Here is a 26,171-nt window from a genome sequence, read left to right on the forward strand (position 1 = left end):
CAAGAGCAGAAGGGTTACTAGAAGCCTTCATACAAACATTTATGTGAATTGATTCCATTCTACACCTTTTGCCTATGATAACTATGACAATGTTGGAATTTTATTTCGTAAGTAATGGACTTCTGTTCAAGTGACATGTGTAATCAGGTGTGTTAGGCATTGTATCTAAGTTCTGGTAATGGTGTGCACAGCCATAGCAGATATTTGTCACACATCTGGTAGATTCTTCTGTTAGACATTCATTATCAGAGCTATCAGGTGGTATTTACTTCAAATATTTGAATGAGATCACCTATTAGTAAGATTATCCGTTTACTCATTTGCAGGTTTCCTAAGCACTGGTGATCAAGCCGCAAAGGGAAATTATGGCCTCCTGGACCTTATTCAAGCCTTACGTTGGACTAGTGAAAATATTGGTTTCTTTGGTGGTGATCCTTTAAGAATAACAGTTTTTGGATCAGGTGCGGGTGCATCATGTGTCAATCTGTTGACTCTGTCCCACTATTCAGAAGGTAACCGTTGGAGCAATTCAACCAAAGGTATTATGCAGTTTGCAAATTTTGTCAATTTTGGTGTCTGCATGCCACCACACATGACTGTACTTTTAGTTCTCAAGTTTGTATAAGTCATTATACTTTTTGTGTTGACATTTTAATGCATGATTACAATTCTGGTGACGGAAGTGTTTATGTTTACTGGGGAAACTTACAAGGGCACATTTCTGCATTGCATGTCTTTTTCCTTAAAGGTATTTTTGGGAAACATCCAATGAACCATACTAAATGAGGTCAATTGTATTCTGTTATTATTCAGTGGCAAGTCTGGCTTCTCACAGGAAACCTTGACTTGTAAAAGGAAAATACAATTTTATTTTAATGGTTGATGCTCAGGAAACATTATCTAGGTTAAAAGAGGAGTTTCAAGATAAGACATACTCACTGAAAATTCATGAGTTGAATTTATTACTGTCTGTAAGAAGGAAGTTTAAATGTTTTGCATGCATGATTCCAAATTGTCAAAGCCTTGAGCTTTTAGTCATTTTTTATTTTACTCTCAGTTATTTCTTCCTTGTCCATTTCTGTTCCACACAGGGGAATGGAATAAAATAGATTTATTTGGACCTCATTTAGACTTTAGAGCACAGGACAAATCATGTGATGTAGCATGGTGTCCGGTGATAGCACCTGCTTAGGGGGACCCCCCCCCCCCCCCAATCTCTGTTATCTCTGTTAAAGCATCTGGCCTCTCTCCCACCACTTCTCCTTCCAAACCTCCCAGACTCATAATAAACAAAACGAGGAAAATTAGTTATATATATATATATATATATATATATATATATATATACATATTAAACCAGAAATGGCAAACAGTTAACAAATAAAAAAAATTCATAATATGACCCAATATATTTTGCCTTGGTATGCAAAATCAAAATGTATTTCTTTATTATTTTAACTGTATAGCAGTGCTGGTTTGGTGTATACATACTATCTATATATATATTTTTTTTTTTTAAAAAATTTCCACGACACCACAAATTGCCTGCAGCATTTCTGCTCACTGGCTCATGTTACACATGAACAGCACGCCTCTCCAGCTTGGAGCATCATAGTAAAATATACGTATTTGTTATTGCTATGTTTTTCTGAAAATTCCATAGCTAAGGGAATAAAAAACAAAATATTCAAGTGAAATGGATAGTTTATTCATATCTTCCAAAAAATTTTGTTTTGAAATCTGGACACAAAGAGGTCCCCTCTAAAAAGAAGACATAAAACGGTAATATTGGAGTATTGGGGGCATTGCCGTGCTATGTTGTGGAGCGTGCCTAGTGCTACTGAAGCACTAGACCATCCCCAACTTCTCCGCTCTAAATACACTCCTGCATCGCCTTGTGCACAAGTGGCAGCTGCTTGCACCACCCGTTCAACGTTGCCTGGATATGCAAGGTAGACTATAAGTCCCAACACTCTGGCAGTAGGGAAAACATTTCTGAGTGGCGGGACAGTCCTAATTCTAAATCACTGTCCTGATGTCCCACCAGTCAGGCCTTTTAGGATAGCCAGGACAGTTAGGAGTTAAGGTTTGGTGGCTGGGGCTCAGGAGTATAAAAGACAATTTTTATGATTTACCTTTTCCTCCCATGTCTCATAAAATATGGTACCAAAATCCCTATTTGACATAAAAAAAAATAATCCTTGGTTATATTAAAAGTAAACAGTTTTTTACAGCAAACCAATGTAGCACAAAAAATGCAAAACACAATTGTTGTCAATTAGCTGCAAACTACCTCTGTAATGAAGGGGTAAGCCCTGTACAGGAAACCAGCAGGATTATGTCTTACTTATTTGTTTTGTGACCTCACCAACTTTATGTCCATCAGTCTACTTATTTTGCCTACAAATTGAAAAAAATATCCTAATAGCAATTATAAGCCAGCTTTCCGTTAGCTGACAGTTTGGCAATAAAGTTAGGGAAGTACCGTCATTGAAACCTAGGATGATTTTGGTGCCACCTAGTTCTTTAAATGTTAAAGTTACACATTGATGTGAATCATCACAGAATTAGGTTGAACATATCGACTGATATGTGGGTGGTTCATTATTAAGTAGTATATAGTACAGTAGCATTTACAATGTGCTCCTGACTTGTTTGCACTTGCAGATAGAGGCAGATTGCACAGGCCATACTAATAAAGGCAGCTCTAAGCATATCCATCTTATTTTCAATTTCTGATCATTGCTAAGCATAGACTATTTCATTAACCTTATTTAATAAATGACTTAAATGTACAGCTATAAAAAAAACTTTTTTGGAGGAAGTCCAAATATTGATATCTGAAATCTTAGTAGTGAACTTATCTCCGGGCCCATAAGTTATTCTACTTAGCAAAGATATTAAAGATCTAAGTAGAAGTATTCATAATTTACCATCTCATACTTTTACGTTTGACATATGGGCCTTAGGCTCACAGTGTTAAAAAGATCATCCCCTTAAAATCAATTTGATTTTTATCATAAATATGATTTATACTTGGTATCAAAACATCTGCTCTTGTTAGATATAATATGGGACTTCGGCCTAAAATGTTACATTCTTTGTCATATTTTTTCTTTAATATTATTTTATTAAAACCTATGCAAAATTAGGGATGTGCACGGGCGACTTTTGAGGTCTCGTGTTTTGTGTTTTGGATCCGGATTTTCTCGATGTTTTGGGTTCGGATTTGTTTCGCAAAACACCTGCCGAAAGGTTTTGGTTCGGATTTAAGGTTTTGGATTAGGATTTTTTTTGAAAAAAGCATAAAAAGTTAAAAAATCAATTTTTTGGGCTTATTTTCACTCCTACCCTATTATTGACCTCAACAACAAGCATTTCCACTAATTTACCGTGTATTCTGCACACCTCACAATATAGTTCTTAGTCCAAAACGTTGCAACGAGCTATCTTTCTGGACTGCGTAGTGGAGTGGTCCCCACAATATAATAAGAAAACCATCAACTGGTCTTAATCGCACCAAAACATGTACCTGGACTGCGTAGAGGAGTGGGTCACCACGATATAAATTAAAAGCCCTGAACTTGTATGATTCGCACCAATAATGTACCTGGACTGCGTAGAGGAGTGGGTCACCACAATATATATAATAAGAAAACCATCAACTGGTATGAATCGCACCGAATAATGTACCTGGACTGCGTAGAGGAGTGGGTCACCACAATATAAATTAAAAACCCTGAACTTGTATGCTTCGCACCAATAATGTACCTGGACTGCGTAGAGGAGTGGGTCACCACAATATATATAATAAGAAAACCATCAACTGGTATGAATCGCACTGAATAATGTACCTGGACTGCGTAGAGGAGTGGGTCACCACAATATAAATTAAAAACCCTGAACTTGTATGATTCGCACCAATAATGTACCTGGACTGCGTAGAGGAGTGGGTCACCACAATATATATAATAAGAAAACCATCAACTTGTATGATTCGCACCAATAATGTACCTGGACTGCGTAGAGGAGTGGGTCACCACAATATATATAATAAGAAAACCATCAACTTGCATGATTCGCACCAATAATGTACCTGGACTGCGTAGAGGAGTGGGTCACCACAATATAAATTAAAAACCCTGAACTTGTATGATTCGCACCAATAATGTACCTGGACTGCGTAGAGGAGTGGGTTACCACAATATAAATTAAAAACCCTGAACTTGTATGATTCGCTCCAATAATGTACCTGGACTGCGTAGAGGAGTGGGTCACCACAATATAAATTAAAAACCCTGAACTTGTATGATTCGCACCAATAATGTACCTGGACTGCGTAGAGGAGTGGGTCACCACAATATATATAATAAGAAAACCATCAACTGGTATGAATCGCACCGAATAATGTACCTGGACTGCGTAGAGGAGTGGGTCACCACAATATATATAATAAGAAAACCATCAACTGGTATGAATCGCACCGAATAATGTACCTGGACTGCGTAGAGGAGTGGGTCACCACAATATAAATTAAAAACCCTGAACTTGTATGATTCGCACCAATAATGTACCTGGACTGCGTAGAGGAGTGGGTCACCACAATATATATAATAAGAAAACCATCAACTGGTATGAATCGCACCGAATAATGTACCTGGACTGCCTAGAGGAGTGGGTCACCACAATATAAATTAAAAACCCTGAACTTGTATGATTCGCACCAATCATGTACCTGGACTGCGTAGAGGAGTGGGTCACCACAATATATATAATAAGAAAACCATCAACTTGTATGATTCGCACCAATAATGTACCTGGACTGCGTAGAGGAGTGGGTCACCACAATATAAATTAAAAACCCTGAACTTGTATGATTCGCACCAATAATGTACCTGGACTGCGTAGAGGAGTGGGTCACCACAATATATATAATAAGAAAACCATCAACTGGTATGAATCGCACCGAATAATGTACCTGGACTGCGTAGAGGAGTGGGTCACCACAATATAAATTAAAAACCCTGAACTTGTATGATTCGCACCAATAATGTACCTGGACTGCGTAGAGGAGTGGGTCACCACAATATATATAATAAGAAAACCATCAACTGGTATGAATCTCACCGAATAATGTACCTGGACTGCGTAGAGGAGTGGGTCACCACAATATTATTAAAAAACCCTACACAGGTCTGAATTCCACCCAAAAAGTTTATGGACTGCGTAGTGTAGTGTTCCCCACAATATTATTTAAAATTTTTGCAGCAACAGTCAACGTTGTTTAATATCTGATACACCTCTATCTGGACTGCATAGTAGAGTGGCCCCGGTACCCAATTTGGTACCGGGGCCACAATACCTCCTCTAAACATGGTACAGACCATTCATCATTGAGATCCCATCAAGTATGTTAAAGACAGACAGGGTCGAAGTGTTATTGGTTGACTTTGTATACCAAAAAACTGTCCCTGTTGCACATAGTCGTGCAATGAAGACTGACTTTTTCATTTAAAGGCACCATCTTTCAAGTGTAGTGTTTGTAAGTCATATTATACTTTTGGTAAAATTGGTTTATTTTGTTCCTCTTTATGGTAACTACTAATAGAATTAAAGTATTAAATAGAAGCTGCAGTTCCTCTTTATGGGAATTAGTAATAGAATTAAAGTATTAAATAGAATTAAAGTATTAAATAGAGTGGTATAGAGTGGTAGTGTGGTATAGAGTGGTCCCCACAATATAATAATAAAACCCACAACTGGTCTGAATTCCACCAAACAAGTATCTGAACTGCGTAGTGGGGTGGCCCCGGTACCCAATTTGATACCGGGGCCACAATAAAATAAATACACCCTCAACTGGTCTGAATTCCACCAAACAAGTATCTGGACTGCGTAGTGGGGTGGCCCCGGTACCCAATTTGATACCGGGCCACAATAAAATAAATACACCCTCAACTGGTCTGAATTCCACCAAACAAGTATCTGGACTGCGTAGTGGGGTGGCCCCGGTACCCAATTTGATACCGGGGCCACAATACCTCCTCCAATTTCCAAGTGTAGTGTTTATAACATCTTAACAGTACACTAATTCTAGCACGTCAAAACCTCTTGTTTTAAATAATGACAGGGCATTTAACTTTTGATTTAATTTATTGAATTTGTTGGCATTTTCTTTTACTTTTTGAACATGGCAAACGACTGTTGAATGGTCACATAATGCCAAAAAAAAAGTTGCAAGATGGAATTGTCCTTGGGCCCTCCCACCCACCCTTATGTTGTTGAAATAGGACATGCACACTTTAACAAACCAATCATTTCAGCGACGGGGCCTACCAAACAACTGTGGCTGAAATGATTGGTTTGTTTGGGCCCCCACACCAATAAAACAATTCATCTCTCCCTGTACAAACTAAACAGGCTCTACTGAGGAAAGATGTCGTCCTCATCCTCAACCTCTGATTCCTCTCCCCCTACAGTGTGTACTTCCTCCTCCTCACACATTATCAATTCGTCCCCGCTGGACTCCACAACCACAGTCCCTCTGTACTGTCTGGAGGGCAGTGCTGTACTTCATTGAGTAATTGATTATTCATTTTTATAAACATCATTTTTTCAACGTTGTGAGGAAGCAACCTCCTTCGCCGCTCACTGACCAGGTTTCCCGCTGCACTAAAAACTCTTTCCGAGTACACACTGGAGGGGGGACAACTCAGTTAAAAAATAGAGCCAGTTTGTACAGTGGCTTCCAAACTGCCTTTTGGAGTTCTAGCACATCACTACCTTTAGTTAATTTAGATTGCAAGGCTTGTAAATATAAATACTTTCAAGATAAAAAAAGCAGGCTGCACGGACTGTGGAGCTAGAAAGTGAAATTAAATGGACCACGTTACTTTGGTGGCTATCTATGCCCCCCCCGCCCTACACTTGTAGTTGAATATAAATAAAGCAGCCTGCATAGACTGTAGAACTAGAAATTCAAATATACAAAGAAATGGACAAAGGCAGTTTGGTATCTGTCTGCATCAGATCCCCTCTCCACTAGGAGTAAAACAGAAAACTTTTCAGCCGTTATATAATCTAGAATATAAATAGAAATTGAGAAAGGCAATTTGGTATCTGTCTGCATCATAATCATCAACATCCTCCTCAGCGCCAGCTACATCAATATCCTCCTCCCAGTGTACAACATTCACACCTTCATTAGCCAAATCTGTAACTGGACTGTGGGTGATCCTTCCAGCATATGCAGAGGGCGTGCTGCAAATGCTGGATGGAGTCACCTCTTCCCATACAGTGATGGGAAGGTCAGGGTTCACAACCAACAACACCCTTTGACTCGCCTTGGGGATTTGTGATGTCATCTGTTTAGAAGGCAGAGTTCTTTGCTGTTTTGTTGTTGTGGCTGACAGCATAACTCTCTTAAATTTTTTGTAGGGGGGGGAGGAGGGCTTAGATCCTTGGGTGAAGCTGGACCACTAGTCATGAACAGGGGCCAGGGCCTAAGCCGTTCCTTGCCACTACGTGTCGTAAATGGCATATTGCCAACTTTACGTTTCTCCTCAGATGATTTTAAGTTTCTCTTTTTGCTATTTTTGGAGAACTTGGGCTTTTTGGATTTTACATGCCCTGTACTAGGAGATTGGGCATCGGGCTTGCCAGACGACGTTGATGGCATTTCATCATCTATGTCATGACTAGTGGCAGCAGCTTCAGCATTAGGAGGAAGTGGGTCTTGATCTTTCCCTACTTTATCCTCCAAATTTTGGTTTTCCATTATATGTAGCACAAGAGAGCGTACCTCTAAGCCACACACACTCGGCAAAGCCTTTAAAAATTATATGCGGCACAGGAGAGTAGCACTGGACTTATACTGCTGAATCAGTGAACTTTGTAATAGCAGTACCACTGGACTAATACACTGCTGAATCAGTGAACTTTGTAATAGCAGTACCACTGGACTTATACACTGCTGAATCAGGGAACTGTGTAATAGCAGTACCACTGGACTTATACACTGCTGAATCAGTGAACTTTGTAATAGCCGTACTACTGAACTTATACACTGCTGAATCAGTGAACTTTGTAATAGCAGTACCACTGGACTTATACACTGCTGAATCAGGGAACTGTGTAATAGCAGTACCACTGGACTTATACACTGCTGAATCAGTGAACTTTGTAATAGCCGTACTACTGAACTTATACACTGCTGAATCAGTGAACTTTGTAATAGCAGTACCACTGGACTTTTACTGCTGAATGTGTGAACTTGGTAATATTGCAGTACCAATGGGCTTATATACTGCTGGATTGGCCTTTCAAATTTGGTTATAATTTTTTTTTTTTTTTATAACTTTTTTTTTTTTAAAAAAAAAAACTTGGGAATAATGGGGAAATAACTATGCCCTTAGAAGCACAGAGCACAGGACACAGCACCACTGGACTGAACAGGACACAGCGCAGGACCCAGCAGCACTACTGAACTCAGCAGGACAGAGCACAGGACACAGCACCACTGGACTGATACTGCAGAATGTGTGAACTTTGTAATATTGCAGAACCACTGGACTTTTACTGCTGAATGTGTGAACTTGGTAATATTGCAGTACCAATGGGCTTATACTGCAGGATTGGTTGTGCAAATTTTGTTGTAATTAAAAAAAAATGTAATTAGTTTTTTGTATTTTTTAAATAACTTTTTTTTATTTTTTGAAACACTTTGGAATATTGGGGAAATAACTATGCCCTTAGAAGCACAGAGCACAGGACACAGCACCACTGGACTGAACAGGACACAGCACAGGACCCAGCAGCACCACTGACCTCAGAAGGACAGAGCACAGGACACAGCACCACTGGACTGAGCACAGCACAGCACAGCACAGCACAGCACAGAACTTAACTGAACAGCACAGAATTTAACTGAACAGCACGAGATATAGCAGGACAGAGGACCACCTAACACACCCTCCCTCTACCCTGATCAATGCCCGAGTGAAGATGGCGGCGACTAGCGGGGAATTTATAGGATCCGAGTATCGCGAGATCCGACAACGGGATTATGAGTCAGAGCCTCAGTTTCAGATTTGAATTTGGCACCAATACCCGGATCTGTCTCGGATCCGACTCGGATCGGCAACGTTCGGGTGGGCTCGGATTTCATAAATCCGAGTGCGCTCATCTCTATGCAAAATATACCAAAATAAATAAATAATTTTGGAACGAATGCATTCATACTATGTTTGGTGCACCTTGTACTAGCATACCAAACAGAGATATGATGGTCTGCTCCAAACTACTTCCTTGGTGGGAATAATGAATATACAGGGGTCAGTGAAGAGCTAACCTCACTGTTAAGTTCATTAATCTGTCAATGACTGGAAATGTATTGCTCCTTGTAATGTGAGAAAATGTACTATGTAATAGCTTGCTAGTGTTCCACTGTCTGTCTTAACACACTATCTGTTTAACTTCCCTGTTTCAAACAAGGGTACCCCAGCTTTCTAAATCATCATCATCAGCAGCAGCTATTTATATAGTGCCACTATTTCCGCAGCACTGTACTGAGAACTCACTCACATCAGTCTCTGCCCCATTGTCTAAATTCCCTAAAGGGGAGAACATACAAACTCCACACAGATAAGGCCATGTTTGGGATTTAAACTAATGACCCCAATAATAACCACTAAGCCACCGTGCTGCCCATGCCAGGGATATGGAAATAGAGCCTCTAAAAGAGATTCCCTGTAAGGAATTACTCTGATACCTCCAGCCACTAGAGGTCTCTTTATTTGTGAACTTGCTCCCTATATTTGCGCTTTTCTAAGATGGCAAGTATGGGATCAAAGAGAAACCATCTTGGATTCTGTTTCCTATTTCGGCCTATGATAGGCACTTTCTGGATCAGACATGTTCTTGGTTATTCTGCCTGCTCAGCCATTGGACTTCAGATAATATCACCAGTAATGTTAAAGGCACTTGCATTCATCGATTCTCCAACACTGCGATCCTAGAAAAGGGCAAATTTAAGGTCAAGTTTACAAATACAGAGACCTCTAGTGGCTGAAGGTGCAAATATCAGAGTAATTCCTTACACCCCCACAGTCCCTGTCATTCCCCATTGACTTCAATGGACTGTGCACTTGCATACACATTCTGTGACGCTGGTGTACACACACGTCTCTAATGGAGTAAAGATTCCTTTTCTCTGCGGTAATAAATGATCTGTGGGTTTTCTTAACCCCTTAAATGCAGAGGATGAGTGGGACTCTTTAGGGGTTCATGTAAACGACAAGTCCCACTGATCCTTAGTACTCAAGGGGGTTAATTTATCTAAGAGATGAATAGAAATGGGGTATACACTGTATCTCTGTTATTATAGACATAGGGCTCCCTAATATTGGTATTTAATAAAAAATCATAACATATCTTGTTAACAGACATGAAATGTTAAATTTAACAAATGTGTGAAAATATAAGATATGTTTCTTTGACCTGATAATTCATAAGGTCCACAAATGTAAAACAAAACAAAAACGCTTATATAGTTTTGTACATTATACTTTCTAAAAAGGACCAACAAATGGAGCAATTACTTGGGTATATGAAAATGTTATACCATCATAGAAATGAGAATATTGGCTATAGTTCAAGTCATGGTTCAATTTTCCCATTTACATATATTATTGGTACATTTTATAACTACAGACCACATTCAATTTCAATATAATTATTCTTCATACAACTAGTCTGGAAGTTAATAATTTAATTTGACCCAGAGATTAATATATAATGTCTGGGGTTACAAAATTTTGAATAAATCCAGGTTTCACTTAATATTCATATATAATAATAAATATGGAGTTTGCTTTTATTTTTAGAAAGACATACACGAAATAGATAACATTCTAAAACAAAGCTACTATATTAAGAATATTTAATGTTGATATTAACATATCATCATCATCATTTATATAACGCCACTAATTCCGCAGCGCTGTACAGAGAACTCATTCACATCAGTCCCTGCCCCATTGGAGCTTACAGTCTAAATTCCCTAATATAGACACACACATAGACATATACATACAGAGAGGTAGAGACCAGGGTCAATTTTTGATATCAGCCAATTAACCTACCAGTATGTTTTTGGAGTGTGGGAGGACACCAGAGCAACCGGAGGAAACCCACGCAAACACAGGGAGAACATACAAACTCCACACAGATGGTCAGGAATCAAACTCATGACCCCAGTGCTGCGAAGCACAAGTGCTAACCACTAGGCCACTGTGCTGCCCAACATATAAAATAAGCACAGATCTAGCTTTCACCATTTTTAAATTCCAACATTTAAGTCATTTAGATATTAATTTCCATGCATTCATCCTTGTATTTTTCACACCAGTTTCATCAACAATACTGCAACTATTTACAACATTTATGTGTACATATATTTTGCTCATTATATGGCTGTGCATGTTGTATAAATGAAATATATTTTAAATAGTTTCGCATAATAATAAAATCATATTTAAAATTAATACTGCGAAAAATGTTTTATATGTGTACAATATGTAAATTAATTTGAAAGTTTTTCTTTATTTTTCACAGGACTTTTTCAAAGGGCAATTGCACAAAGTGGAACAGCCCTGTCTAGTTGGGCAGTTAGTTTTCAGCCTGCTAAATATGCCCGGATTTTAGCAACAAAGGTGGGATGTAACATGACTGATACAGTAGAACTAGTGGAATGTCTGCAGAAAAAGCCTTACAGAGAACTTGTGGACCAAGACATACAGCCAGCAAGGTATCATATAGCCTTTGGACCAGTAATTGACGGTGACGTCATACCTGACGACCCTCAGATATTAATGGAACAAGGTGAATTCCTTAACTATGATATCATGTTGGGTGTAAACCAAGGAGAAGGACTTAAATTTGTGGAAAGCATTGTGGACCATGAGGATGGCATTTCTGCAAGTGATTTTGACTTTGCAGTTTCTAATTTTGTGGATAATTTATATGGATATACAGAAGGAAAAGATATAATGAGGGAAACTATAAAATTTATGTACACAGATTGGGCAGATCGACATAATCCGGAGACAAGAAGAAAAACATTATTGGCGTTGTTCACTGACCATCAGTGGGTTGCACCAGCAGTAGCGACTGCAGATCTGCACTCAAACTTTGGTTCGCCTACATATTTCTATGCCTTTTATCATCATTGCCAATCAGATCAAGTGCCTGCTTGGGCAGATGCATCCCATGGGGATGAGGTCCCTTATGTCTTTGGGATTCCTATGATTGGACCTACAGAGTTATTCCCATGCAATTTCTCCAAAAATGATGTTATGCTAAGTGCGGTAGTAATGACATATTGGACAAACTTTGCTAAAACTGGGTAAGTAGTATTTTTTCTTCTTTAATTTACTTGTGACAAAACAATTCCATCATGATTTACAATACACATATGAATTTATATATATTAGTCAATATACATTAATAAATATTATTTTTAACACGTGACCATTTAAAACACAGCATGTACTGAAAACTGGCGATAGATCCAAAATAATACTGTTATGTTTATTTGTAACCTTTTGTTTGATCCCATAATTAAAATATCCCTTCAAAGTTACATCATTCCACTAACCATACAACATTCAAATGTTTTACAAATCAAAGGTCATAAGGCATGTATTTTAATATTGGGAATAACATAAGTTCTGAGAGGACAGTACTTTCTGTACACAGTTTATTTGACACTCTAGGACTCTCACACATAATTCTATTAGTATTATTTTTTTTTTAAACTATGGGAAAATGAATAAATATATTTTTACATTGAATTATCTACAAATTATGTTGAAAAGTTGCAGCAGTGGTGATGTCAGCTCAAAATAGTAAGAGATCATTTTCTGCATTTATTAGGCAATGGGAAGAGTCTTAATATCTCATTTCCAATTCCATATATACATGTTTCACAATAATATTAGACCTTTTGAATTATATTGCGTACCTACAAATAAGTGTATGGAAGTATTGGCTCATATACGAATGATTAAAAATGCTTACAAATACTGTTGGAATAAAATGTGTTTCTCTTTTAGAGATCCAAATCAACCTGTTCCCCAAGATACAAAATTCATCCACACAAAACCAAATCGTTTTGAAGAGGTTGCATGGACTAGATACTCACAAAAGGACCAACTGTATCTTCACATTGGATTAAAACCCAGAGTTAAAGAACATTATAGGGCTAATAAAGTAAACCTTTGGTTAGAGCTGGTTCCACATCTTCATGTTATCAATGACCTTACCACAACAAAAGGGCCATCTACTGATATCACTTCTAGATCAACGAGGAAAATACTTGTTCCTGTAACTTCAGCATTCCCTACAATTAATGAAGATAATTTCAAACAACAGCCTAGTCCATTTTCTTTGGAAAGAGACTATTCTACAGAGTTGAGTGTTACTATTGCCGTTGGTGCGTCTCTGCTATTTCTTAACATTTTGGCATTTGCAGCATTATATTACAAAAAGGATAAAAGGAGACATGATGTGCATAGGAGATGTAGTCCTCAGCGCAACACTACTAATGACATAGCCCATGCACAAGAAGAGGAAATTATGTCCCTACAAATGAAGCACACAGACTTGGACCATGAATGTGAATCCATCCATCCTCATGAGGTTGTTCTTAGAAACGCCTGCCCTCCGGACTACACTCTAGCAATGAGAAGATCCCCAGATGATATTCCCTTAATGACCCCCAATACTATAACAATGATTCCTAACACTATACCGGGGATTCAGCCCATACATGCCTTCAATACCTTTACTGCAGGACAGAATAACACACTTCCCCATCCGCATCCACACCCACATCCGCATCCACATTCACATTCTACAACCAGAGTATAGCCAGACTAGACCGGACACAGACTTTATTTTTGATGTATTACAGTAGTTGACCCTAATGGGAATTTCTTGGATTTTCAACCCACAGGACTCATGCTATTTAAATGTGGAGGATTACAATTTGCATAATGCATATACATATCAAAAACTTTTTGGAGTTTTAGAAAGAAAAACCCATGTAAATATTCAAAATGGACAAACGCAGCAATTGAAACAATTGTTGTGAATGATAGGTTTTCGTTTTATTTTTAATTCATATTAAACTTTTTTTTTAGGAGTTAAGTTTCAAATTGGCTTTAGGCATGTGCTATACAAAAAAAGAGAGGACAAAGACTTAAATTGTATTTATATGCACAATGGACTCACTCATGGAATGTCTGATATTTTTCACCCTATTTTTTATTTTAAAATGTTTTATTGTGTAAATCATATATAAGTGCACAAAGCACCAATGCTGTTAAGGCCTTAACTTAGGCCACATTCTACAAACTGCCAATAGAACAAAGAGTTTTAAATCCTGGCAGGTACAACATTATCACGTAAGTGCTGTCACTATCAATTGTGGGAATAAAGGAAACCGGTTATTTTTAGCACGAAGTGCATGATAATTTGTATGCTTGGTGGCTGTGCTGCTGATTAAGCCACCATTAAAATTGTCCTCATCCCATTAAAGTTTTTATAAAATATTACTACAGGAATTGGCAAACTTTTAGAAGATTTTTAAAAGGGAGGGTGAAGTAATTAAAGTCCAATAATTCACCGTATTGTCCTCTGTATTTTACTGAGCTAGAATTTAAAGGTGCATATTGTAAGCTGAGGGTGATAACCTACTTACCAGTGTAAATCCCAAAGGAAATGTGTTTTTAAAAGTATTATATTTCTTTTAGCAGCCTGAGCAATTTCTAGAAATATTAAGTTTAATGGTATTTGAATTTTATTTACTATAGTGGAGATCGGATGCGATTGCTAGTCATGGTAAGTAACAATGTGTCCAAAGAAAACTTAAGTAATTGTCCCGCTATTGATATTTTTTTAAAAATGGTTCTCATGTTGCATGTCCACATGTGTTAAAAAAAAATGACAAATCGTATATTTTTTTTTCTTTACCACTGTAAATTTATTTTATATTGATGTTACCTCACAGCAGTATATAAGTAAAATGTATACATATGTAGATACCAAGAATACACTATTATGAAGGGTGCCAACAACATTTATAAACCCAATTCTGCCTCTGTAATTTTATACTAATATTATTCAACCACAAAAGTATTAATTTCCCTAATGTTTATCAGGAAGAGTATTTATCACAGTCTTTTCAAGGTGTTTGTATATGTATCAGATGTACATTTATATGGGAAATGATAGAGGTGGACTTAAGAGCACATCACTAAGAAATAATTTCTCTCTTATCTGTATATTTCTATTAGACAGCAGTTAATGTACTTTTTCTTTTTTTTTCTCTCTTCTTTTTTTTTTTCTTTGTTTTTTTTACATTTTCCAAAATTATTAGTAATTTTGATAGTTTGTAAGATAATGCAAATAAGTTTCTCTGACAAACTAACTGCAGTAACTTTCTTTTCAGTTACTCTTTTTCAAAAATAAAGGCTTATTACACACAGAAATTGTATATTACTTAATGAAAATTACTTTGTACTTCTTGACTAGAAAACTGGTCACTGAGTGAAATAAAGATAATCTGGATAAACAATATTATTCCAATGCTGAAAAAAATAATGATTTTGCTCATTAAAGAGCCGATGTGTTGATTACTGTTTTGTCATTCTTTTCCTAAAAAAGGTAATATTTATTATCAAGTATTCTTACAGCGAAATACGAGGATATTAGTATTCACCAAGTATTGCCTTCACCAGGGGGGTAACAATAAGTAGTGCAGAGGGTGCAGCGGCTGCAGGGCATGGATGTGACTGGGAACAGGCAGTGCAGCTCCTACACTTCTGCTTGGTTTAAATTTATGTATGTCTTAAATTAGTTAATAGGGGACAGCAGGACTTTTAAACATATCACTTTTATACACCATTCAAAATACACCTATAAATTTCATTTTTGGTGTAAAGTACACTTCCAAGGTGCAAGCGATGTTCTATTGGAAGTAAGATCTGGGGGTAAATGTATCAAGCTGAGAGTTTTCCAGCGGGTTTGAAAAGTGGAGATGTTGCCTATGGCAACCAATCAGGTTCTAGCTGTCATTTTGCAAAATGCACTAAATAAATGACAGGTAGAATCTGATTGGTTTTTCAAACCCGCCGGAAAACTCTCAGCTTGATACATTTACCCCCTGGTTTCCAATAACTCAGAGAATGTTTTTTAAAAAAAGTCTACCAAAAACACTAGGAACAAAATATAAAGCAATGAATTGGGTGGAATATTCTAAGTAAAACTTGATCCCAAAACATTACTGTAAAGTGTCTGGAGTGTGCCCATGTGAGTATAAATCGCTCAGGAAAAGGATTAGGGACAAATATAATGGTGGTAATCATAAAAACGATTACCACTATGTCGACATGGACAAGCCCTACAAAAAAAACCCGAAAAGCTGCAAAACCCAATGAAACATAAACAGCCTTACCTTGAAGACGACGCTGGAGATCTCCGATTGGATCAGCATGATGACAGCATGTGTTTTCGATTGAAGAAGTGTGCGGCAGTGCAGGCTGACGTCATTGCGACGTCTGTCACTAGAAATTTAAAGCGGCAATGTCAGGTTAAGTGTTTAAATACTTAACCTTAGGGGTCCCGACATTGCTGCTTTAAATTTCTAGTGACAGACATCGCAATGACGTCAGCCTGCACTGCCGCACACTTCTTCAATTGGAAACACATGCTGTCATCATACTGATCCAACTTGCTTATCCAACACACAGAACAACATAAAGAACACCACACGGAACAATATAAGAAAAATAGTAATACAATAGCATTAGCAAATTACAACCACTCACTTGCCAAACTCTGGTAGGTAGTTACCTTGTATGGGGCTTAGTCTCCAACCTGAGACTGTCCACTGCTGGTGTCCGTACTGATATTGATGCAGATACAAATTGCTCAGGCAAGGATTATGTACAAATATAAAAGTGCGGTTCATTTATGTAAATACGTACAAAACAGCATAAAAATAACAGCAACATAATAATATTAGCAAATTATAGCCATATGAATATTGGATAGCAAAACCCTGGCTGGTAGTTACCCTGTGTGGGGTGTAGTTTCTGATTCATTGCCGATGTCCATACCGATATTGAATTTCAAATGTATCGGATCCTATTGCAAGTTAACATTGGCAGCAGTCCTGTGTCTCCCTGCCTGGGATACCGGCTCTCTCAGCACCCTGCGCCAAGGCCTCTCTTCACTAACGGACCCGCAGATCCTGCTCAGTGTTAGCGATCTAGTTGTCCCATTCTAAGCCATCCTCCATCATACTTTATTCCCTAGTCACTCTGTTGACCATATTGAGGGTGCCATAAAGTCTGATCAGGGGCAGAGACAAGATTTCTAAATCTCTCCATTCATTGGGCAGTGTGTGATCAGATTAACCGCAGCTCAGCCAAGGAATTATCTGATGTTAAAAGGGATTCTCTACAGCCCTACCCAGAAGTTACTAGACCCCCAGCTCTCTTGGTGACAAACACTCAGGGGCATATTCAATTATCTTCTGGGATTGCGGCTACGCACGGCCACCACCTTCCCGTTATCACTACACAGCAGATCTCCTTTCGCACCCCATTGGGTTGCGAAGGGAAGTCTACCATGTGGCGGTACTGTAATTGCACTTTATGTGTGCGGCAGCGATTCCGGAAGCTAATTGAATATGCACCTCTGAGTTAATTAGTCTGGAGAAGAGTGGGTCTGTCAACAATAACTGTGTGGATAATGTGTGGATAATCTGTTTACATGCTTAGCTGCACAATGCCAGCACCTGGGCGTTGTACTCCCAAAAGACCTCTCTGACAGTGGACAAGGAATAGGAAGTATAGTAACTCATCCCCTTTTAGTGGGAGAAATGAGGTATAGGGACATCTTTTTTGTTAATTACTTATCTGGTGCCCCTTGTATTTATGCAATATGATGTATTCTCAAATGTTTTGTGCACACTCTACTGCTGCTCAACTCACATTTGCATGCTCATACCAGCAGTGTGTTGTTGGTGGAATTATATTTTAAACGGAATTAAGTCCAGAAAGTTAGGTTTGATAGCTTTCAACCAAAGTGCTTTGAAAAGGAGGCTGGAAGCTCAGTGCCTTACAGCGTTACATCTGATTGGTTGTGGGCAGCTCAATGGCGTAGTGGTTAGCACTTCTGCCTTACAGCACTGGGGTCATGAGTTCAATTCCTGACCATGGCCTTATCTGTAAGGAGTTTGTATGTTCTCCCCGTGTTTGTGTGGGTTTCCTCCGGGTGCTCCGGTTTCCTCCCACACTCCAAAAACATACTAGTAGGTTAATTGGCTGCTACCAGATTGACCCTAGTCTGGGTGTGTATATGTGTATGTATGTGTGTTAGGGAATTTAGACTGTAAGCCCCAATAGGACAGGGACTGATGTGAGTTCTCTGTACAGCGCTGCGGAATTAGTGGCGCTATATAAATAAATGCAGATGGTGATGATTGGTTGTAAGCTGCTCACTATCAATTAGATGCAGCCACCTATGATACTGAATGTTCCATCCCAGCCAAAAGCTGACAGTACTTACAAGCAGTGCTTAATGCCACTTATGTGTACAGTCCCTGTGATTTTGTCAAGTTATAAGATCTTTAATTATTTATTTGACAGATGGATTTGGATGTAAGTTGATGTAGTTGCTGGTGTAAGCGCTTTTGTCTGTCAAAAAAATGAAACTCATACAGTCTGAAATACTGTAACATATTCATGGAGGGTTGAAAGAATAGAAATATAAGTCACATGCAAGAGCCCATCAAAATAATAGGCTCAAATTCATGACATATGCTTCAAAAACCTGGACCAAATAATCATTTTGTTTTAAATACAACATTATTTAGTTAATTTAGAAAAGTATACATTCTATTTGACACAAGTATTGTATTTTATGCCTAGAGGATCTTATGTAAGTACTTATAATAACTGTCTGACTTTTTAATCTGATCAAATATAATATACGTTTCATCTTGTTATTGTCATTGAAAGCTTTTAAGGGAGGGGGTTATTACAGATATGGCTGTACATTGTGTTAGAGTCATACAATTATGAAATAAAAGCCTTTCCTTTTGTTCCAATGTTTATTGGCATAGTAATTTCATACTAATGGTATATAGTTGGAAATGCAGTTTATCTAATGTTTCCTGGTTTTTTTAAGTAGTAGCTGCTTTTTGTGGATCTGAAAAATATTTTATATGTACATCCTCAGAAATGTAACATATACTGAAGATGAAGGTCTTCATCGCAAATGGTATCTTTACTTTTTCTGTTTTTTTGTGGAGTTGTTCCTGTTTTTCTGCTATGCACAAGGATTATGGAGCCTAAATGGCAGTGACTACAGCGGAAGCAACAGTTTTGCTTCTGCTCATGGCAGAAGCTGGTTGGATGGGTTTCTTGCTGAATGTGGATGAGCTGCAGTAATGTGCCTGATTGTATGCTCAAGAAATGGATATTCAAATGACCTTCAAGGGGTGGATATGAGAGCACATTTTGGGAGAGCATCCCAGGTTAATGTATGTCCACAAAGCCTTGTAACATGGGGTACCTGATCTTTGCACCTTTTCTGAATTTTTGCACTATGTAGGCTTAGTGTATATGGGAAAGTGCATTTTTGTGTACACATAAAACTGCGTAATTAAAACTTTAAAATAGTGACAAATGTGACGCATGAAATTAATGCAGCCAGATGGTCACTTACTTTCAGACTCCATCGAGCTATAATTTAGTAAAAAAAAAATGTAAAGTTATATTTAAGGGGTGCAGAGTGGAAGAACTTGTAGAAAAGAACCTGGGCCTTCCTTGGGCCTGCTGATGGTGAGTAAGTAGTGTGGGGCTTGCCTAGCAAATAATTATGATTGCAATGTCTGTAATTGCTCATTTGGAGTGAGGTTCCATTATAAGCATGTTCATTGGCATTTTAATATTTTTATTTTGCCAAGTCCAGGATTGGCATTCGAAGATTCCAGAGGTGCCAGGCGTCATCTATGGAATTAAATAAGCCATTAAACTGGTGAAAGAATGTGTGGTGTATCTATTTAAAATACAGTTTTTTTTTACTGGTGTGCGTTTGTGTTTTGTATGGGTATGCTAGACCTTGCAGTACCAGGGGTGCCAGCATACCCAACCACTTTAAGGTGACCAGGACATGCTGAGATCAGTAAAGCACCTTGTAAAATAATTTAATTCTACTTTACTTCTTAACCCACACCCACTGCCCAGGGATGTTTGAATATTCCTGCTATAATGGGGCCAACTGATATCAGCCTAAGCTGGCAATGTGGATGCTCGCTTGCCTTGTTTGGGGTGGGGGTGGGCACTTGCATTTTAACTAGAGATGCTCAGGCTCGGTTCCCTGAGAACCGAACACACCCGAACTTAGCAGATCCGAGTACTGAGCCGAGCCGGATAGGTGTTATATAGGCAACATACAAACAGGAGAGCTCCATTGCTCCACTGCTAATTGTCATTGTTGAAATACAAATAATAGATCTGGTCTTCTAAATCTGCAGTCTTTGTTTGAAAGTGTATGAAAATAATATCATGAGGTGGTCAAAATTGACTGCAAATGACTTGAAATTAGTGTTATTGAGGTTAATAATAATAATGTAGGGGGAAAAAAGCAAAAATATGTGATTTTAGGAAAAAAAAAGTGATTTTAGAAAAAAATCGGGATCCAAAACCAAAACCAAAACACGTAAGGGCGGTTTTGCCAAAACCGAAACCAAAACACAAAGTTAATCCACATCCAAAACCAAAATCAGAACACGGGGGTCAGTGAACATCTCAAATCTTAACCTCTGTGATCTGCCTCTTAAAGTGCACAGGCTTACAAGTGCAAGATACATGCAACTCTAAGGACGAATGCAGGTTTTTTGCATGTCCAGATCACCAATAATGCCTCCAGACTCATCTTTTGCAAATGCAGTTTTGTGCAACGCTAAATCAGGCACTCAGTGTTAACTATGAACACTGTGTGCTGGCAATCGAGGGGCAGGAACGGTGTCACAAATCGGGATCTTAGCCGCACTTACCCCATCCGTCGCTGTCATATCACGGCTACCTGGGTCCCTACTGGTCGTCTGCAACATTCCCATTCTCCACACCTCCGTTTGTAAACAAACACACACTGTTTGTTCTGCTGCATGGGCACGGCCATCTTGGATGCAGTCAGGTGATCATTCCAGACCAACCAGATTCAGCAGCTGTGATCACATGAACTGATCAGCCAATAGTTGTTTGGGACACCCTATTTAAACCTGCTGCTGTGATTTGTTCATTGCCAGAACAACACACTTCTCTCCAGAGGATAGTTCTTGGCTCCAGTGTTCCTGACTGCATTACAAGTGCAGTGTTCCTGACTGCATTACAAGTGCAGTGTTCCTGACTGCATTACAAGTGTAGTGTTCCTGACTGCATTACAAGTGCAGTGTTCCTGACTGCATTACAAGTGCAGTGTTCCTGACTGCATTACAAGTGCAGTGTTACTGACTGCATTACAAGTGCAGTGTTCCTGACTGCATTACAAGTGCAGTGTTCCTGACTGCATTACAAGTGCAGTGTTCCTGTCAGAATTACAAAGTGCAGTGTTCCTGTCTGCATTACTAGGGCACTGTTCCTGTCAACATTTCCTGACTGCTCATTCCCCTGCTATATTCTACAATCAGCAAGAACATGAGCAGGAAGATCATCCAGGCTGCTAAGTTCTGTTTCAGTCCTGCTCCAGCTAGTCCCAAGGGTCCCGAATCGGATCAAGAAATACAGACGACCGTGACAAACGGGAGCTATCAACACCTGTTTCTTCAGCAGAAGGGTAATTTAAAAATATGTATCTTGCTTTTGCTTTTTTTGTTCGTTAGCTGTACTTTTTTGTACATTTTGTTGCTTAAAAAGACCCCATTAACATATTACTGACTGGCCAAACTATATCTACGGTGGGCTTGTGTTTGTAACCCAATGTATATTTATAACCATGCATTCCCAGTTAGGCGGGCTATCGGTGCTGGGCCTAACTGGGAATGCATGGTTATAAATTTACATTGGGTTACAAACACAAGCCCACCGTAGATATAGTTTGGCCAGTCAGTAATATGTTAATGGGGTCTTTTTAAACAACAAAATGTACAAAAAGTAAAACAAACAAACAAAAAAAAAAACAAAAGCAAAATACATACTTTTAATTTACCCTTTTTTGTTAAAACAGGAATAAAAGGTTTAAGAATATATTTGGCTCAAATACTGTATTGAAATTATTAATCTTACCAAGAACTATACCACAGGATTTTTGTTCATTTCTAGCTATTATATAATTTAGGAAAATAAGGAGACATCTAGCATAACAGCATAACTTCATTTCAAATATGATTTTACTGCCTAATGATACACTTATTTTACATTACATGCCTAGACTGAGCACACTATATCCCATTCAATGTAGTAGATAAACAGTGGTTAATGTGCTGTTAAAATCTGGGTCTTTGTCACAGTTAGACAGCTGTGCGCTGCCCTGTAAAATTCTTAACACCTTTAAATATGCTTATTAGAAACCCTTGTAGCTCATTTAAATATCTCATGTGCAAAAAAAATCTTGTTTTAGTGATTCCAATTTGGCATAACATTTTAATTATCACAGCGGCCAGAAATTTCATCAAGTGGATCCTTATAATAGGGACATAAGGAATGGTAAACCTTAGCATGCAGAGACTGACCTAACCAATCTGATGCCTGAGGCCACAAGAAAAATTTAGCCCTTTACATCATTTGCACAAACTAACATTTGCATTCATATTTCTGCAGAGTATGTTATGGTGAACACATATAGCCACTGTCAATAATATATTTAAAAAAAACTGATTATTTTTAAAAATGTATTTCATGGTCACGTGATTTACATAACTTGTACCAGGGTAATGCGTGCCTCCCAACATTGGGATTCTTCCCGACAGAAATGGGAATTTAGGGTGTGATTACAACATGTGGAGGTCATGCCCCCCTGGTGAGGGCTTAGTGCTTCAGAAGTGGCACCCAACAAACTTCCCCTCCACTAAACTCACCCTTGAATTAATCTGTCTCTTGTAGTTGCTCAAGGACCATTATCGTATTTCTAAACCCATATGACTGTCAGAAGGATACACTTGAAAGACCTCTTGACCTCTTGAATGGCAATCAGGGGCAGGCTTGTCTGCACGGCAGGGGGGAATCTACACCCTGGGCCGGTCACATAGTGGGCTACCTTGGGCTGGGTCTTTGGGCCGCCTGCATTTTTGCCCCTTTAAAATGTTCCTAATATGCTGCTGAGTTGAGTTTTGCCCCCTTGCTAAAACTTGGCAGCCCTCCCCTGATGGCAATACCATTAAACTTTGTGCTGTATGGTAATACCCTTTAGCTTTGAAAATGATGATTCAAGATGTTTTTTTAGCTAAAATGTCTGATTAAGTGCTATTGTACCAGATTGTATACATGTATCCCTGTCCAGAGATATACAATGCAGGCGCGTGGTTATTGCAGCACTATCCTGGGTATCTACCATGCTTCAGGGGGTGGTGAATTGTGCCATTTGTCAAAATATATGTACCCCATCTGTAATGTTATATCTTCATTAAATATGATTGTTTGCTTGAGATTGTTATAATAGATCACGGTTAGTTTGTATTGTGCTGTAATCAGGCAGTAAAATCAGACATGTAACTGGCTAATATTGCTGGTGTTTTTCTAACCTAGACTAGAAGGACTGAACACCAAATTACTAAAACAGACATAAAACACATTCTCTACAGTATATATAACTGAAAATGCTAATATTGTTTATCCAGCATGCATACAGTCTCTCAAAAATTGTTTGCCTCTAATGATTACTGTTACTGTAGTTTGCAGCGTATGCAAGTGATAAATGTATGAAGATAACATGCTGGTTTCTTGTTATTTCACAGACGAGTTGCTAATGTGATAACTCATTTGAATCCTGCAATGGAAGGAAATCATAATATTATTGAAAGGCAAATATTAGGAAAATGTTACTTCCAATATAAATAAAAGATTGATTCTAAATTGTAGTTTACTTACTTGAAATTATATAATAGAGTGAGTTTTTAATATAAGTATTATAGAAAAAATATTCTTTAATTATTCATAAATTACCCAGATATTTAGTCCCGGTTTAGGATGTAGTAAACAACTGCATATAAACCATTATTTATAGCTGTCTGTTTACACATGGGAAAAGACAACCAGCTGGGCACATGTGCACTGACTACATAAGCTCTAACCAATCCTGGGGCATGAGATAACATATATAAACATTACTGCACACAGATAAGAAGGTAACTCAGAACCATGTGACACAAATACAGTAAATGAGAGTTTACATATTTAAAAAGGGCAACCAGACAAGCAATCAAGCAATTCTTCCCATTATGACTTCCGCAAAGACTGTTCTTGTGTTGACTAGAGGTGTATAAATCCGCTCCCCCCACACCAAATCCTTTTTGCACATGTGCACCCAAGTATAGGCTCTACATTGTGAATTATGGCAAATTTTGTGAATCACAGTTTCTACCAACCTATTATACAATTTTCAAGAAATACCGTTGCTTCACCCAACTCCTCCCATCAACAAATACAAATACTGACATTTCCTTCTGCAAATCCATGCACTTTAGCCAAAAATTAAAGGTGAAACACGTCAACAAATGGGATTTTGAACTCTCTGTAGTTTGGTCATCGTAAATGGCCTCTTAAATGTTAATTCAAGATATCTCAAGAGGGTTCTACTGACAAAGTAAATAATTATGACAAATAATTAGAAATTTAGTTTCTACCTGCCACGTAATGTTTATTTGTTCCAGAACAATGTAATGTTAAATCTTTCATGGCATATTCTATTTTTTACACATCCTACTTATTGCTATTGCGAATCTTGTAGGGTGAGGTGAATTTAGTCATTCATTGTTGATTCATTGCTATAAATGCTAATATTTCAATTATTTTTGTGATAACTGAATGCATTTTATGGTTATACTTTCACTGATGGCATTGAACACAATTCAGAAAATAAACTAGAACATAGGCAAGCAAGTGTTCCAATGGTATATTTTGGTTTTTCTGGCCATTGGTCAAACTCCTTTTACCATATACAGGCACTATATGGCAAAACAATTATTCTTCCAAAATTTTCTGTCAATAGGCTTCAGAATTGGGTGGCTCTTAGGGCCTGATTCATTAAGGATCTCACATAAGTTAAATACTGACTTTTTTTTTCATGTAGTACATAAATACTTGATCGCTTATTTGTACATTGAAATTTAAAGTTGATATTTGTGTGCAACATGAAAAAACAGTCAGTATTTAACTTATGTGCAAAACAGAATACTAATTTGCACCCCTTGCATTGTAACATGGTTTTGTCCAGGAGACTGAAATAAGAAGTTTCTTAAGTTAAGATTCTTAATGAATCAGGCCCTTAATCCTCTTTTTCAAATATCTTCTTTATTATTTTTATCAAAATATCTTTTTTTTGCATTAAGGGAACCTGTCTTCCCTTTGGGAATACGTTTTGGCTGTTGGCTGTTTATTGAATGGTATTATTACATTCATTGTTACTGACATAAAAGTTGTTGTGGACCCACTGACGTATTTCTTATCCGACATATTTCTTTGCTTGTATGGACGACTGACGAGTTTGTAAGCACTGTCTCAGTTTCCGATGCAGCAGAACAGTTGCTCATCATTTCTGTTTGTGGATTTAGACAAAGGCACCAGTTAATATTGATTGTCTGGATTTTTGTAAACCTATATAAAACACTAGTCGATAACACAGCATTTTTCCTGGATATTGGGACACATTTATAGCTAATAGCATAAATGACAAGTGCCAAACAACTGTGTTTTGTGCCAGTCACAGTTTTTCAACAAATATACCTGTTGAGACCAAAATGAACTACTTGTGTATTTCTGAGCTGTTAATGACATTTGTTTCAAATACAGAAAAAAATTGTGTTTTAAAGCCAGTCACTGAATTTAAACAAATACAATAGTTATCACAGTAATCTGTCTGGGTAATAGTATACCTATATAACT

At 38.0% G+C, this 26,171-nt stretch overlaps 1 protein-coding gene across 4 annotated transcripts in view; it reads left to right on the plus strand.

Annotated features, from left to right (window-relative positions):
* NLGN1 (neuroligin 1) overlaps nt 1-15,695 on the plus strand; it is a 565,297-nt gene extending 549,602 nt beyond the window's left edge. For all 4 annotated transcript variants that reach the window (XM_075202152.1, XM_075202151.1, XM_075202153.1 and 1 more), the window contains 3 exons: nt 327-539; nt 11,614-12,403; nt 13,113-15,695. In XM_075202152.1, the coding sequence (XP_075058253.1) occupies nt 327-539; nt 11,614-12,403; nt 13,113-13,929 (1,820 nt within the window). In that variant the 3' untranslated portion in view covers nt 13,930-15,695. The remainder of the gene's footprint in view (nt 1-326; nt 540-11,613; nt 12,404-13,112) is intronic.
* Nucleotides 15,696-26,171: the final 10,476 nt, after the last annotated feature.

The sequence above is a fragment of the Mixophyes fleayi genome, chromosome 3, assembly GCF_038048845.1.
Source record: "Mixophyes fleayi isolate aMixFle1 chromosome 3, aMixFle1.hap1, whole genome shotgun sequence".
NCBI lineage: Eukaryota > Metazoa > Chordata > Amphibia > Anura > Limnodynastidae > Mixophyes > Mixophyes fleayi.